The sequence below is a fragment of the Nilaparvata lugens genome, chromosome 12, assembly GCF_014356525.2.
Source record: "Nilaparvata lugens isolate BPH chromosome 12, ASM1435652v1, whole genome shotgun sequence".
In the NCBI taxonomy this organism is placed as follows: domain Eukaryota; kingdom Metazoa; phylum Arthropoda; class Insecta; order Hemiptera; family Delphacidae; genus Nilaparvata; species Nilaparvata lugens.
The window spans coordinates 2,910,044-2,926,134 of record NC_052515.1 but is presented as its reverse complement, the minus strand read 5'-3'; the positions used below and the strand labels follow the sequence as shown (position 1 = coordinate 2,926,134).

General features: G+C 34.1%; 1 protein-coding gene across 1 annotated transcript in view; it reads right to left on the bottom strand.

Annotated features, from left to right (window-relative positions):
• The window catches only part of LOC111055991 (rho GTPase-activating protein 10), a 115,468-nt gene that overhangs the window by 22,187 nt on the left and 77,190 nt on the right, over positions 1-16,091 (bottom strand). The window contains 8 exon segments of the mRNA XM_039438653.1: positions 285-390; positions 3,652-3,873; positions 7,940-8,130; positions 10,119-10,213; positions 12,350-12,447; positions 13,902-13,974; positions 14,638-14,703; positions 15,831-15,935. Of these exon segments, the coding sequence (XP_039294587.1) occupies positions 285-390; positions 3,652-3,873; positions 7,940-8,130; positions 10,119-10,213; positions 12,350-12,447; positions 13,902-13,974; positions 14,638-14,703; positions 15,831-15,935 (956 nt within the window).

The window sequence follows — 16,091 nt, the reverse complement described above, 5'->3', positions numbered from 1 at the left end:
TTACTTTTTTAATAATTTGGAAAATATTATCATCTGTAGAATATTTTTGTTTTTTGGCTGATCAATCTATCAGCTGTATGGAAGGAGCGCTCTCTGTTATCGGAAATAGGAGATAATGAACTCAGAGATTGGCGCCTACTTTCAAAATTCTTTTGATTTAGGCTGTTTCTATTTTTATTGGAAAATATGCCGTGACAATAATTTATACAACTGTGACGCATTCATTGTATGTCTTGAATAGGGAGATTGATTGATATAATATTCAAGTGATAATGTTCACTTACTTGGTCAAGTGTTTGATGATAATATCTAGCATGTTGAAGTTCTGTGGAGGTAACCTGTGCACCAGAGTGTGGACATCGTTCACTCTCTGCGACCTTGTCTCTTGTTCTGTCAAACAAATAATACATAATTGTAATTAAAATCGTTAAAAAAAGTAAAAATTGTGCTTAAACCCATCATCCTGTTGAAATTATCAATAACCATCCGCACAAAAGTCTGTTAACTTTTAATCCAGATTAACCTTCCGGCAGTCGCGCTGTTGTAAAAAGTACAACAGTGTCAGTTTTATTGCTGCACAAAACTATTGAAAGGGGTGGTGTCAGTGAATGAGTCACCTATGCATTCCAAAACTTCCCCCCCCATCACTCCACTGAGTTGCAGTATCAACCGAGCAATGGTTCAGTCTTTAGGTGCCATTTAGTCGCCACAGTGCATAAGATAGGGAAAGACTGTATACGGGGACTGTAAACGAACTAATAACACAGAATTGATGGCGTTGCTTGATGTACCTTATTGGGCTATGAAATGGTAATCATCCAAATGTTCATAGGCGTAAAATAATCCAAGAAGATGGAAAAAGTAATTATACAATTAATTAATATGTTTTGACAGTAAACAGAGTACATTACACTTGGAAAATTGGATGTTGTACAAAATACAATACGCGACTGGTCGTGTGATTGAGTAGGGCGCGAATACCGGAAGGTTGAATGCCACAAGAGCCAATCAGAAAAGAGCCTTCTCTGATTGGATCAATCCATGATTAAGTTTTAGAGTTTAATCCTAATTGAAATTTAACAGGCTTTTGTGCAACCAACACTACAAGTATAAAATGTGTTGAACATACTGGCAGCAGCTATAAACGAGTTGTAGAGTCTGAAGTCATGAGAGGCTCGTTGAGACTCCTGATATAGCACTCAAGTGCCGAAGTGATGGTCTTACTCTCCTATAGCGAGGTCCACGTTATAATAGCAATGTAGAAATATAGAAAAGCGTTACCGATTCTCTGCCTTACCACTGTCTTCTATAGACGATACCGGAATATCTCATGTAATATTAACTATTCATTCTTGTTTAAGATAATCAATCATATTTTATTCGCCAAGAAAATATAATTATAAATGATTCAATAATACATTTTTATAATTGAGATTGAATATCTTGTCAATCAATTATATTTCTATATTGTTAAAAAACGATCTGGACACCAAACGGAGCTAGAAAGAGATAGCGCTATCTGCTTTGTGGAATGATAAACAAGGACAGCAACACCTATGTTAATCAAATACTGCCATTACAACGTAGACCTCACTATAGATCAGATACCGGGATGACTTTAATCAGAGCTATCTATAAATAAAAATTGAAATCTGAGTAACATTTCTTAAAAATATTTCGTATTGAATAGAATAGAATAGAATGTTTATTTCGCCAAATTTTTACATAATAGTTACAAAAAATGAATGATTTGGCACAGCCAGCAAAGTTAAACTTGTGCGCTAGCTGTGAGTTCATAAAGCAAACAGTACGAAGTAGCTTATAGCAATACTGAAAAATGGAAAAAAATATATACCTATGTAATAAATATTATAGTAATGCTTCTATAAATAATACAATGATAAGAATTGAATAATTTCGTGTTAAAACCAATTATACAGGTGATAACCAAAAACAAGTCATACAGCCTACATTTAAATCTTCTAAATGCAAACTAATGAAGAAGAATACAATAAAAAATGGAATTTTTAGTTGTGAGCACATCCCAGTGCTTAATCAATTTTCATAAATAATACAAAAGATAGAAAGACATTCAAAACTCAAAAGAATCATGAATAGATTTATTAACATTTAGGCATTGTAAAATATATATTCTGCTCAACCCATACATTTATTTCCTTGGTAAGTGCTTTAGTAATTTTTGAATTTATTAGTTTTATCGGAATTTTGTTTGAAAATATATTGCAAAGATAGGTGAATTGATGTATTATTATAAGTAATTTCAAAAAAGAGTACCTTACTCAGATTTCTATTTTTATTCATACTCAAAAGTAGCCCTAAAGAGAAGAAGACACAGCTATCTACCATAGAAGGCGGTGGTGCATGAAAAGAAGCGGCAACCATGTAGTCCTTTCATTCACACTGACTTAAAACTGTTTTAAAAACTTTTGCTCATACCGTGGTTTGAACCCGGGACCCCTGAGTAGACTTTTTTCAATGCCCAAACTAATATGCAGTGAAGAACTACAAGACGTAACCTATTACTTAACCTATGTGTAACCCCATCTAAATTTGGGGGAGGAATAGCACAAGGTCACCATATTTTTTCTCTCCCTATCATTCCATTCCAATGATGTACTTATTGTATGGATGAATAAATAATAAATAATATAGATATAATAATAAATAATAAGAAATATAGGGGCACCGAGATTCGCTCGTTATTTTTATTTATAGATAAACAGAACACAATTCTCTAAAATGATCGTGTTCATATTTCACAGCTGGCTATAAATGTCATCTTATGAATTTCGGGGATGCGATATTTTGATTTTTCAAATAATCACTCGCTCACTCACTTTTTTACTATCCACAGCTGTTTCAGCCAAGGATGAATAATCTTTTCCTACAGTTACGTTGAAAAGTGACCATTGCTGCACTGATTACAGAACGCAAAGAATCACTTTTCCGCTCTAGTGCGGGAAAAATTTTTCTGCACTCCAGATTTGCAACATGGCAACGCAAAATACTTAGTAGGTTATATGGAGCAACAGTGCAGCAGAATCAAAATGAAGTTGGTAACAGTGACTGGGCTGCTATAGTGAGCAGAGGTGCAACGAAGCACAACGAGCAAATTATTATAACCAATTATTATATATATTATAACCAAGGACAACATTTTTATTCAATTTGACAATAAATTAAGGTTTTTATCAATAATAAAATTACACAGAAAAACATTTGATGCATTTCAGGCAATTTTACTCATAATTACCCACTTTTCATATTCAATGGTAACTGTAGGAAAAGCTTAATGTGAAATACGTGCGCAAAGTTCCTCTGCTGCACTCAAGAAACCATTACGCCCTCGCCTACGGCTCGGGCGTAAACGTTTCTTTCGGTGCAGCAAACTGTCACTTTGCGCACTAGTTGCACAAATAACTATTTTAATGTTGTTCAGCGAGTTTTCCCAAGGATGAGACCTAGTGCAATCGAATCTTTATAATCATAAACCTACTGTGTTCCAAATTTCGTGAAAATCGTTAGAGCCGTTTTCGAGATCCGTTTAACATAAATAGCCAGATATATAAATACAGGAATTGCTCGCTTAATATAATAGGATAATTAAATAGAATAGATGGATAGACGTACTGGCAGCAGCTATGAACGAGTTGTAGAATCTGAAAGTCATGAGAGGTTCGTTGAGACTCCTGAGATAGCACTTGAGTGCCGAAGTGATGGTCTTGCTCTCCCACTCGCAGGGATCATCCAGGTTCACTTTGTCCAGTTTCCGTCGGTCCATGCCAATCTGCAACAGCTTTGTCACCTTCGAACTCACCCCCACTATCCTGTACAGTCCGTGCTCTTCTAAACCTGAAACAAATTAAAAGTCAAAATTATTGTTCCATTTCCACACAATATACAACATGATGTAATAGAGAAAATACAGCACAAGAAGACATCCCATGGTAAAATAGGGATAATAGGGCGTTTATGTTTCAAATTTCATTGTTAACTCAAGCTGATAGTCCTAGTAATTCTCTTTACTTTGCTTGCCCTATTACCATAGGTAAGGAAAGTATTGCTTTCCAAAAAAAATTAAGGTACCTCCATTCCTATATACCGATTGAAATTTTAAACTTGAGGTCCTTATACCATGAGGATCCATCAATAAGAAATTCAATAAAATTAAATTCAAAATGGCGGATAATGGCTAAAAAACCATGTTTTTCACGGTTTTCTCGAAAACGGCTCTAACGATTTTCTTCAAATTCATACCCTAGATAGCTATTTATAAGCCCTATCAACTGACATGAGTCTCATTTCTGGGAAAATTGCAGGAGCTCCGTAATATTCCTGAGAAGAATGAATTTTGTTAAATTTCTATCACGATTTTCTCAAAAATGACTCCACCGATTTTTTTCAAATTCATACCCTGTATAGTTATTTATCAGTTCTATTAACTGGCATGAGTTTCCTCCCTGGGAAACTAACAGGGGGTCCACCCCATCCCCGAGAAATTTACTTTGTAACCTCCTTCTCGTGCATGAGATAGGTAGGTAGAGCAGTTTATTCAAAAGAACACATGTCGATATTTTATTTGTAGAAGAGCTGTTTTGATAACTTTTAAAATATCCTCAAATTTCATAATTCAAACAAAAGAAAATGTACTCTGAAAACAATAGTATAATCATAGTTTTAATTATTTAGCCGCCAATCGGCATAATGTTATTCCCCGAGATTATCCTCTTTTAAGAATGAGGCTTATAGATCAATGAGCAAGGAAAGTTGTGTGAGTGTACCACACCAGATTTTTCATGAAGCTTTGTGACGCGCTGGTAGACAAATCTTATCGATTTTCTAATTATAAGGGATTAACTTTTTCTTTATTTTTATCCTTATTATTAATTACTCTTTTCTGTTAATTGATTTAACTCTGAATGATTTATCGCTTCTATGATTTGGTTTTTACTCATTGATATTTTTAGTCTTAGACATCATATTTCGTTTGAATTTTCAACATTCTTTATCTACGGTTAAGTGCTGAAGGGGAGGGTAGGCCTATCCTCGATACCCTCTCTGAGAATGGACTCCAAACTTCACCGTTGCATGTGGAAACATTACAGTAGTACCTTAACTTTAGCATATTTCATCATTTTTCCAGCTCAATATTATTGTAGAACTCATTAGTTTAATATGATTCACCATGTTATTTCAATGCTACTGGTATTTATTCATAACGCTAGAACGTAAGTTGAATTTTGTATTGTTAAACAGATGAATAAAGGAATCTGAATCTGAATACCGTCCTGTTCTTACAATTTTACTCCAACAAAATAGTAATGATAGACATTACCTACCTAGTCTATCGGAGAGATCGGCTTAAAATTTGGAACATAAACGACCTATACGTTGGAACATCTTCTTATGCTATCTTCTCTCTATGATAATATACACATCAATATGCTACTGTACAAAAGAGCTATAAAGTTGTTAGCAACAAAAATGTTATATGAACTCAATCAACCATCTATCAATATAATGATCTGATAAGTGTCTGATAAGTCATTGCAGCTATAATATCTTAATTTATGAACCAATTTTGTTGGAAATACATTTGTTAGATAGAGCACTCCTTGAGGTTGTGTTTAACACCAATTTTCATCTGTTTCAGTTTAGAAATGCCCCCTCTCTTGACTGTGGAAGAACGAGCCAAAATAGCAGCTCGTTATGAGGTCTGGGGATCTGTGTTGCGAGTTCAAAGGTGGTGGAGGGCTGAACGAGGGATCCATGCAACACTGGATGCAAAAACTGTTGAAACTTGCCATTCCAAATGACTAACAAGAGGGAGTATCGCAGATGCAAGACCATCAGGAAGACCATCAACGCAGAGAATGTTGACAGAGCTCGTGAAATGTTCATGAGGAGCCCTCAGAAATCACTGCATCAAGAATCTCGTGGCTTCCATGGTTTAAAACTGAGATCTTTCTTAATAATCGTTTCAACAGAGTAACGTGAAAGACACCTGTATATGACAATGATCTATAGAAATAGATCTCATAACCCGAGAGAGGAAGACTATGCTTAGCTTGTACTATAGCTCTTTTAAATTTTAATGGAGATGAAGACCAAAAGGTTATGTGTATGTCACACTTCACATTATTTCTGGTTCCAAAAATACTCCTCGAGAATAATTAGCAAGAGATAACAATTTTCTATATAGTAATGTAGTTAGAAAGCTGAAGAACACTTACGTTGAACAATAAGATTATATCTGTTATTCATTTCATATTCAAGAGTAAACATTGACGAATGCATCAGAGTATTCTGAAATTATGAAATTGAACAATGAATTTGTCGAGATGTGTGAGAAGTGGCTTGTTGGACATCCTTCCTTTGCCATGACTGAATTTCTTGCAATAAATAATAAATAGTTGAATATTTTTTGATGAGTACCTGTCTACAGCGTGCATTTTGTACGATTTTGAATAAAACTGATCTGATTTCATCATACACTAAAACATACGGGCTCGTGAATGGTTTATGGTAACAACACTTCTATCTAGAATTTTCAATAATAAGAATTTTATCATCGAATGAAAACGTACTTATTTGTTGACCGAACGAAGTGAGGTCTAAGATTAAAGTCGACGGTTTGGCATTTCTCTTTATGTTTAAATGTTGCGCATTTACGGCTAAACGCGGTAATAGATTTTCATGAAATTTGACAGGTATGTTCTTTTTTAAATTGCGCGTCGACGTATGTACATGGTTTTTAGAAATTTTGCATTTCAAGGATAATATAAGAGGAAAAGGAGCCTTCTTCATACGCCAATATTAGAGTAAAAATCAGACTATAGAATTATTATTCATCATAAATCAGCTGTCGAGTGGATTATAAATTGCATGCCATGACGCATGCAATTCAATATCTCAATGTAATTTGGTAAAAAATCAGCAGCTGTGTAGACTATTTATTGCATGCCTCATTGAATACAATTTTTATGCACTACTAGCCGTCAGGCTCGCTTCGCTCGCCATATCCGTCTAGCCAGGGGGCTCCGCCCCCTTCGTCCAAGAATAAGATCAGCAGGCTCGCTTCGCTCGCCTGCATTTTTCATATGAGCATTTTCATCATATGTTAGGACAATCCAGTCGGGGGTCCAGACTAAACGTCTGGCTAAACGGATATGGCGAGCGAAGCGAGCCTGACGGCTAGTAATATAATATCCCCAGGATTGAAGTAGCAGTGCCCAATCAATTTTTCCGCGATAAATGCATTTAAATCTTCAACTTGGTGCCAACCTAACAAAGCCAACTCAACTTAATGCCAACCTGACAAAATTATTAATTTAGTTGCCAGTTAACAACTGTTTCGAAGAGGTACTCTACCTAGATTATAGTTCTATAGTAACATATGATATGGAAATTTCAATTATAATTAAGAGATTGGGAGAAGAAGAATATACATGCTAAAAGACGAACTTTAAATCCTTAAAAACAACCCTTAGAGTTAAAATATTGCCAAAAAAATTCTTAGTGCGCCTCTAAAGGGCCAACTGAACATACCTACCAAATTTGAACGTTTTTGGTCCGGTAGATTTTTAGTTCTGCGAGTGAGTGAGTCAGTCAGTCAGTGAGTGAGAGCAATTTCGCTTTTATATAGATTAAATGAGCAGAGTGATTGCGTGCAATACTTTCTCTGCTTTGAACTCGGACTGTCCTGTTGCCAGTATGTCTTGGAGGAGATTTGCTTTTGATGTTAGCATTCATGATACACTAACCCAAACAGCCATTAGCCGTTTTCACACCGATATCTCGCCTACACGACATACAGACAGGATTTACTCTGATGGACAGTATAAGAGGAGGCTGCGGTTTATAACTGAGCGAGGTCTACTGTTCACAGAACTACTAGTAAATAGTTGATGGTACCCACCTCTACTTTCTAGAATTTCTATACATTTAGTAACAAAACTGAAGCCGGCCTCGTCTAGGACTTTGTCCTCGGATTTCTGCGCTTTGACAGGAGCCGGCAGGCCATAGGTGGGTTCTTTGCCATCCATGGCGTCCATCCACAGCTTCCTGTCTTCCTCCGATAGCGCCTGCAGAGTGTGTACAACTCCTGGCCTACAACACAATACAATTCATTACAATATAGGATAGAATAATAGTAATAATTTATACAACCGTTTTAAAGGGTGATTATAAAAGGACAACTTTGAAAGCACATACATATTTATTCGATTATGTATTTATATCATTGATGAATGAATGAATGAATGAATAAATTTTACTTACCTATCGACAGGGGTGAGATCAAAACAGAATCGTTTCTCTATTGAGTCTGACATTCTTCTCACACATGATCCTAGGATCATTTTTTCCTGGGTATTCTAGGGAAAAAATACACAAAATTAGGAGAACACACAAACGCTTAGAAAGTGATTGAAGATGAATACCACACATACATTTATTAACATTTACATTTATTACATTCCATAATCACAACATCAAATTAATGATTGGGAGAGAATCAACAGGATAAACCCAAAACTGTTCCTCTCCCTAATTTTGATAAAAATAGTCCAAATGAGGTTATGAAAACACTTTTATAAAGATCACAAAAATTTACAGTCTAAATAAACATTATACTAAAAATTTTGTATCTCGGTTGATCAGAAAGATGAAACAAATTATTATTAGACTTGAAAATGCATTAATAAATTGAAAAATATTAAAAAACTTGATAAATTTGAAGCCAGAAAAATCACAAAAACATATTTAGTCATATGTTAATACAAAGAGATGTGTTTGAGACATAAAGGCCCGGAAGGTCTTCTCTTATTGGTTCTCTTTAAATTGATCACAATTAAAACTTAACCGGCTCTTGTGCAACCGAACCAATTAGAGAAGGCATAATCGATTAATCACGATTAAAATTTAACCGGCTTCTGTGCAACCGGCTAAGAGATTGATAACATGTCAAAAGTTGAAACAAATTCACACAACATCTTCCTAATACCATTGAAATGTCCAAATACTGTATACTATTTAATCATTAAAAAGTATATTTCATTGACGCATGTAATATAATTGATCATTTAAACGAGGATGAACAGTTAATATTACATCAGATATCAGCTATCCTCTACAGAAGGTAGTGGCAAGGCAAAAAATCAGCAAAGCTGTTCTCCTATCTTTCTCCACTCTTATAATAACATGGAGCTCACTATAGTCGCCAATATTGGGGTTTCATCTGCAACTAAATTAGCCAGTCTGACAATTAAATATGTCAATACAATGTCTAACAATTATCTATTAAACAACATTACAGTGAGGTCAAAATTATAATGGCAAAGGAGAAAGATAGGAGAGCAACGTTGCCGATTCTCTACCTTTAGCAGCTCTGCAACGCTGTTCTTCTATCTTTCGCCACTGCCATTTATATATGGACCTCACTGTAAGGGATTTAGATTCTGTCAAAAAATTAGTGTATTCGATTATCTAATGTCATAAAGAAAATATAGCATAAGAAGATATTCCATGGTATAGGGCGTTTATGTTCCAAATTTCACTGTTAATTCAAGCCGATAGTCCTAGTAGTGGTTTTTGGTGAAGCTATGTGACGCTGGTAGTCTCTCATACTGTGCCGTTCTTACAGTCTCATCTCAACTAAACAGTAATAATAGAAAGTAGTCGACAGTAATCGGCTTGAGATAACAAAAAAATCTGGTGTGGCGCACTCACACAACTTTCCTTGCCATTATGAGAATTGATCACCTGACGCTAGTGTTCCCGCGCGCATCTCAAGTCTACTATTCAAAGATTTCTGCGCTTTGACAGGAGCCGGCAGACCATAGGTGGGTTCTTTGCCATCCATGGCGTCCATCCACAGCTTCCTGTCCTCCTCCGATAGTGCCTGCAGAGTGTGTACAACTCCTGGCCTACAACACAATACAATTCATTACAATAGAGAATAGAAAAATAGTAATAATTTATACAACCGTTTTAAAGGTTGATTATAAAAGGACAACTTTGAAAGCACATACATATTTATTCGATTATGTATTTATATCATTGATGAATGAATGAATGAATGAATAAATTTTACTTACCTATCGACAGGGGTGAGATCAAAACAGAATCGTTTCTCTATTGAGTCTGACATTCTTCTCACACATGATCCTAGGATCATTTTTTCCTGGGTATTCTAGGGAAAAAATACACAAAATTAGGAGAACACACAAACGCTTAGAAAGTGATTGAAGATGAATACCACACATACATTTATTTACATTTACATTTATTACATTCCTTAATCACAACATCAAATTAATGATTGGGGGAGAATCAACAGGATAAACCCAAAACTGTTCCTCTCCCTAATTTTGATAAAAATAGTCCAAATGAGGTTATGAAAACACTTTTATAAAAATCACAAAAATTTACAGTCCAAATAAACATTATACTAAAAATTTTGTATCTCGGTTGATCAGAAAGATGAAACAAATTATTATTACACTTGAAAATGCATTAATAAATTGAAAAATATTAAAAAACTTGATAAATTTGAAGCCAGAAAAATCACAAAAACATATTTAGTCATATGTTAATACAAAGAGATGTGTTTGAGACATAAAGGCCCGGTTTCACAAGAGCAGGTTAAATTTTAATCGTGATTAATCGATCATGCCTTCTCTAATTGGTTCTCTTTAAATTGATCACAATTAAAACTTAACCGGCTCTTGTGCAATCGAACCAATTAGAGAAGGCATAATCGATTAATCACGATTAAAATTTTACCGGCTTCTGTGCAACCGGCTAAGAGATTGATAACATGTCAAAAGTTGAAACAAATTCACACAACATCTTCCTAATACCATTGAAATTTCCAAATACTGTAAACTATTTAATCATTAAAAAGTATATTTCATTGACGCATGTAATATAATTGATCATTTAAACGAGGATGAACAGCTAATATTACATCAGATATCAGCTATCCTGTACAGAAGGTAGTGGCAAGGCAAAAAATCAGCAAAGCTGTTCTCCTATCTTTCTCCACTCTTATTATAACATGGAGCTGACTATAGTCGCCAATATTGGAGTTTCATCTGCAACTACATTAGCCAGTCTGACAATTAAATATGTCGATACAATGTCTAACAATTATCTATTAAACAACATTACAGTGAGGTCAAAATTATAATGGCAAAGGAGAAAGATAGGAGAACAACGTTGCCGATTCTCTACCTTTAGCAACTCTGCAACGCTGTTCTTCTATCTTTCGCCACTGCCATTTATATCGTAGACCTCACTGTGAGAGCTTTGAATTCTGTCAAAAAATTAGTGTATTCGATTATCTAATGTCATAAAGAGAATATAGCATAACAAGATATCCCAAGACATAGGGCTTGTTGCAAATTTCACTGTTAACTCAAGCCGATAGTCCTAGTAGTTGTTTTTGGTGAAGCTATGTGACTGGTAGTCTCTCATACTGTGCCGTTCTTACAGTCTCATCCCAACTAAACAGTAATAATAGAGAGAAGTCGACAGTAATCGGCTTGAGATAAAAACTAGCTTGAAATTTGGAACATAAACAACCTATACCATGGAATATCTTCTGATGCTACATTTACTCTATGCTATGCTGATCTAATACAAGTGAAGACAAGTATTTAAGTGAGTGAATAGCTTACAAATTATAAGTTACAGATGGAATTAAATAGAGAATGCATTTATTCAAATTCTAATTAATATATAATTATTATTTAACGAAAATCCTAAATAAATGCTGTAAATCACCCCGAAGACTTCTGCTACTGCAGACATTGACAACAGGGTTAACAGCTAGATGGAAATTCGATGAGAACTACTATCCAAAAATTAGTTGCCATCCCGGGAATCGAACCCGGTATCTCCCAATTGCTAGTCAGGAATGCTTACCCTTACACTAAACTGACAATCTCTGGATAGCAGCGCTCATTTTATACGAAGCCATAGCGGCCAACCAGTTACAGATGGAATTAAATAAAGAATGCATTTATTCAAATGCTAATTAATATATAATTATAATTTAACGAAAATCCTAAATAAATGCTGTAAATCACCCCGAAGACTGGGAACTAATCATCCCGGGCTGGCAACTATATTTGGATAGTAGTTCTCATAGAATTTCCATCTAGCTGTTAACCCTGTTGTCAATGTCTGCAGTAGCAGAAGTCTTCGGAGTGATTTACAGCATTTATTTAGGATTTTCGTTAAATAATAATTAAATTATAAGTTATTTTGCAATTTAACTTATTATCATTAAGTATGTTATTTTGTTCAAAAGTGAGTAACTTACAAATTTGCCAGTCATCTGATTGTAGGGAATCATGGTGAATTCCTTCTTGTCTTTTTGGTATGTACAGTACTGTTTGGACCACGTTGTTCCAAAGGCTTCTGAAAATTTGCAAAAAATAGGAATTTTACTATTATAATTTATTAATTCATACAACAAGTACATCATCAAAAATGATAGGGAGAGAAAAAATAAGGTAACCTAGTGCCATTCCTCTTCCAAATTTAGATAAAGTTAGTCCGAAATAGGTTAAGTCTTGTAGTTGTTCACTTCACAAAATGTTCAGTTCTTAATTATTATTTTCACCAAGTGATTTTTAAATTTAGATGCTTTAAAACCTAACATAGAGGAAAATTTTCACATTACTATCACTAAAATAAAAAATATATTACACATATAGCCTATCTATATTTTCCCATATTAGGAATACTTTTTAAAGGCTAAATTTCACTAATTACAATTAAGAATTTATTTCTCACAATATTACAAAATTCATCGACATAGTCAGGTTCCACAAACATAAATAATTGAATTATAATTGTACATTAAAATAATTGCTTTTTGTAGTTAGGTACTGGTAATTTATTAAACTAATAGAAGTCAGACAACATTTACTAACGAGAAAAAACTTTTATTATTGCTCCAATCAATTTCAAAACACTAAGGCCCGGTTGCACAAAAGCCGGTTACATTTTAACCGTGATTAATTTCACGAGAACCAATCAGAGATGTCGTATTTCCAATAAGGCCTTCTCTGATTGGTTCTCGTGGAATTAATCACGGTTAAAATTTAACCGGCTTTTGTGCGACCGGCACTAATCCACGGAACACAAATCCTTATTTTACCTTGACCTTAATTTCAGTTACAGGCAGCAGCTTGATATTATCTGGAGTTGAGTTATATAATTTTGAAGAAACATGATGAAAATTTATTTGATATTTTGTAGGAATATACTGATCAATCCTTAGTTTATGCCTGTTTCTGGTATTAGAGTGATGGAAATTACCGTTCAATCTTTACAAATTACTCTGCAGGTTGCATAAAACATATAAAGAGGGTAGAGTCAAAATTCTTAAATTTACAAAAAGTGGTTTACAATGTGTATTAGCCAAACAATATGGTGATGACGAATATTATTGACATGACTTGAATGACTTCAGATTATGATTATTTTGATCTATAGTGAGGTCCACGTTATAATGGCAGTGTTTAATAGGCAATGGTATTGTTATCCTTGTCTATCATTCAACAAAGCGGATAGCGCTATCTCTTTCTCGCTTTTCTAACAAAATATTCCATCTTAATCATGAAAATTCATTATGAAATTATTGAAAAATATAATTTATTGCATAATATATAATTGACTATTTTAAACGAGAATGAACAGCTACCGTCTATAGAAGGCATTGACAAGACAGAGGATCGGCAACGTTGTCTCCTATCTTTCTCCATTGCCATTATAACGTGGACGTCACTATAGGATTATCATGAACTGGGTAATTATCATGATCGAATATTTTTGGAGCATTTATTATGAGATTTGAATGAACTTACTTTTCTCCATTAGAAAAAGGTAACCTTCCCTGGTATAGGTTTTGTTTGATATACTACTAGCATCTGCCGGTTTCTGGAATAGAAATAATGAATTACAAATCAATTTCCTGCAATAAAGAACAAACAATGCAATTCTGTATATTTCACAAAAACATTGAACCTTCAAAGACAAAAAATCAATATATACTTGAGGATATTATCAAATACAGCTATCTTGAAAATTACAATATTGATCACTAAAATTATAATAAATCAAGTTCGAAATCATCTAGTAATTTCAATAATCACATGAACAACAGTAATTGTCAACTCTCTCAAAAGGAGAGAGAGGAAAGATAGCATGATAAGATATCCTACGGTATAAAAATATAATATTGACCATTTTAAACAAGGATGAACAGTCTTATCAGATACACCGGTACCCTCTACAGAAGGCAGTGGCAAGGCAGATAATCTAGTAGTTCTATTTGGTGAAGCTATGTGACGCTGGTGATCTCTCATACTGTGCCGTTCTTACACTTTCACCCCAAAAAACAGTAATAATAGACAGTAGCAGAGCAACCTATACACAATGTTTATTCTACGACACATGTCGACAATGATAATCGGCTTGAAATTTGGAACATAAACGACCTATACCATGGGATATCTTCTTATATGCTATCTTTTTTCTATGGTAGAACGCAAATCATATACAATTTATAATTTTGGTACTTAGTAAAACTTAGTTAATTACCATTTGCCGCATTTCAAGCATCTTCTTCATAAGTGACTCAGTTTTATCTCTTGTGGCATTGAAATTCTCCCCGTGTCTATGATGTGAGCAGTCAGTAAACAAACAAACCAAAACAAAACACACGAGTTTAGTAACACAAAACACATGCAAAACAAAACAATTACAGCAAAAAAACCTCAACACTTTTCAAAAACACAAGTTAATATCAAATCAATCTAATAGCACAGACTAAGTGGGAAGATAAACGATCAAGAATTTTATTTGCCGTAAAACATAGATATTTTTTGGGAGTGAAAAACACAATATTTGAAACTAACAGATGAATGAAACCTACATAATAGATGTAGTGTTCCACTTTGAACGAGCTCTAATAATAAATCAATAGCGCGTGCTTCGATACAATTCCGTTCTCTAAATTCAAAACAAAACAGCCGGCTGCTAGCTGCTACAATTATGATAAAATATTCATAAAGCTTACAGCAACACACAAATTGGTTTCACTCTTTCAAATAAGTAACCATTGAAAAAGATCTCCAACTTGAAAAAATTTGGGGATTTGTATGAATAGTTGGGATTTATTTTGGAAAAAGACTGAATTTCCTTCGAGTTTATTTATTTTATTTAATACAGTTGCTTTTTAGAAAATTATCCCATAGAATTTCCTTCGAGTTTTGACAATGTCTAGCTGAATTCCCTCACTTGAATACAATGTCTGTAGTGAGGTCCACGTTATAACGGCAGTGTTTAATTAGAAATGGTATTGCTATCATTGTCTATCATTCAACAAAGCGGATAACCCCATCTCTTTCTCGCTTTGCTCTCTGTTGCCAGATTGTTTTTTAACAATGTAGAAATGTAATTAATTAACAAAATATTTCATCTTAGTTATGAAAATTCATTATGAAATTATTGAAAAATATAATTTCTTGCTTGATAAAATATAATTGATTACTTTGAAACGAGAATTGACAGTTATTATTACATCAATAAACCAGTATCAGCTACCGTCTATAGAAGGCATTGCCAAGACAGAGATAAAAACACAAATATGTTGTCACAGTTTTATTTGGTACAGGACCATGGTTTCGTGACCACACCCCTCACATTTTCAAGCAATTTCTTAGTCGTTTTATATAACACTATATTAGCAATATGGTAGGAAAAAAATTGAGGAAACGTTATGATTAATATACCTTTTGTATCCTGAATTGAAGCTCTCTCATGTAAGGCTTGAAATCTTCAGCTACTTCGTGACCTTGGTGATAGAACGTCAACCAACCGAACATAAACCCCAAAAGCTGCAAAAAATCAAACATATTTTCAAAAAAAGAAACTCAAATTTTTCCAACACTATTGCCTATGTTAAACTAACCTCATGAATGCTGAATCTATTCGAACAATGTTGACTAACTGTCACTAAACTGTCACTAACTAGCACTGTAAAAAGTTAATCA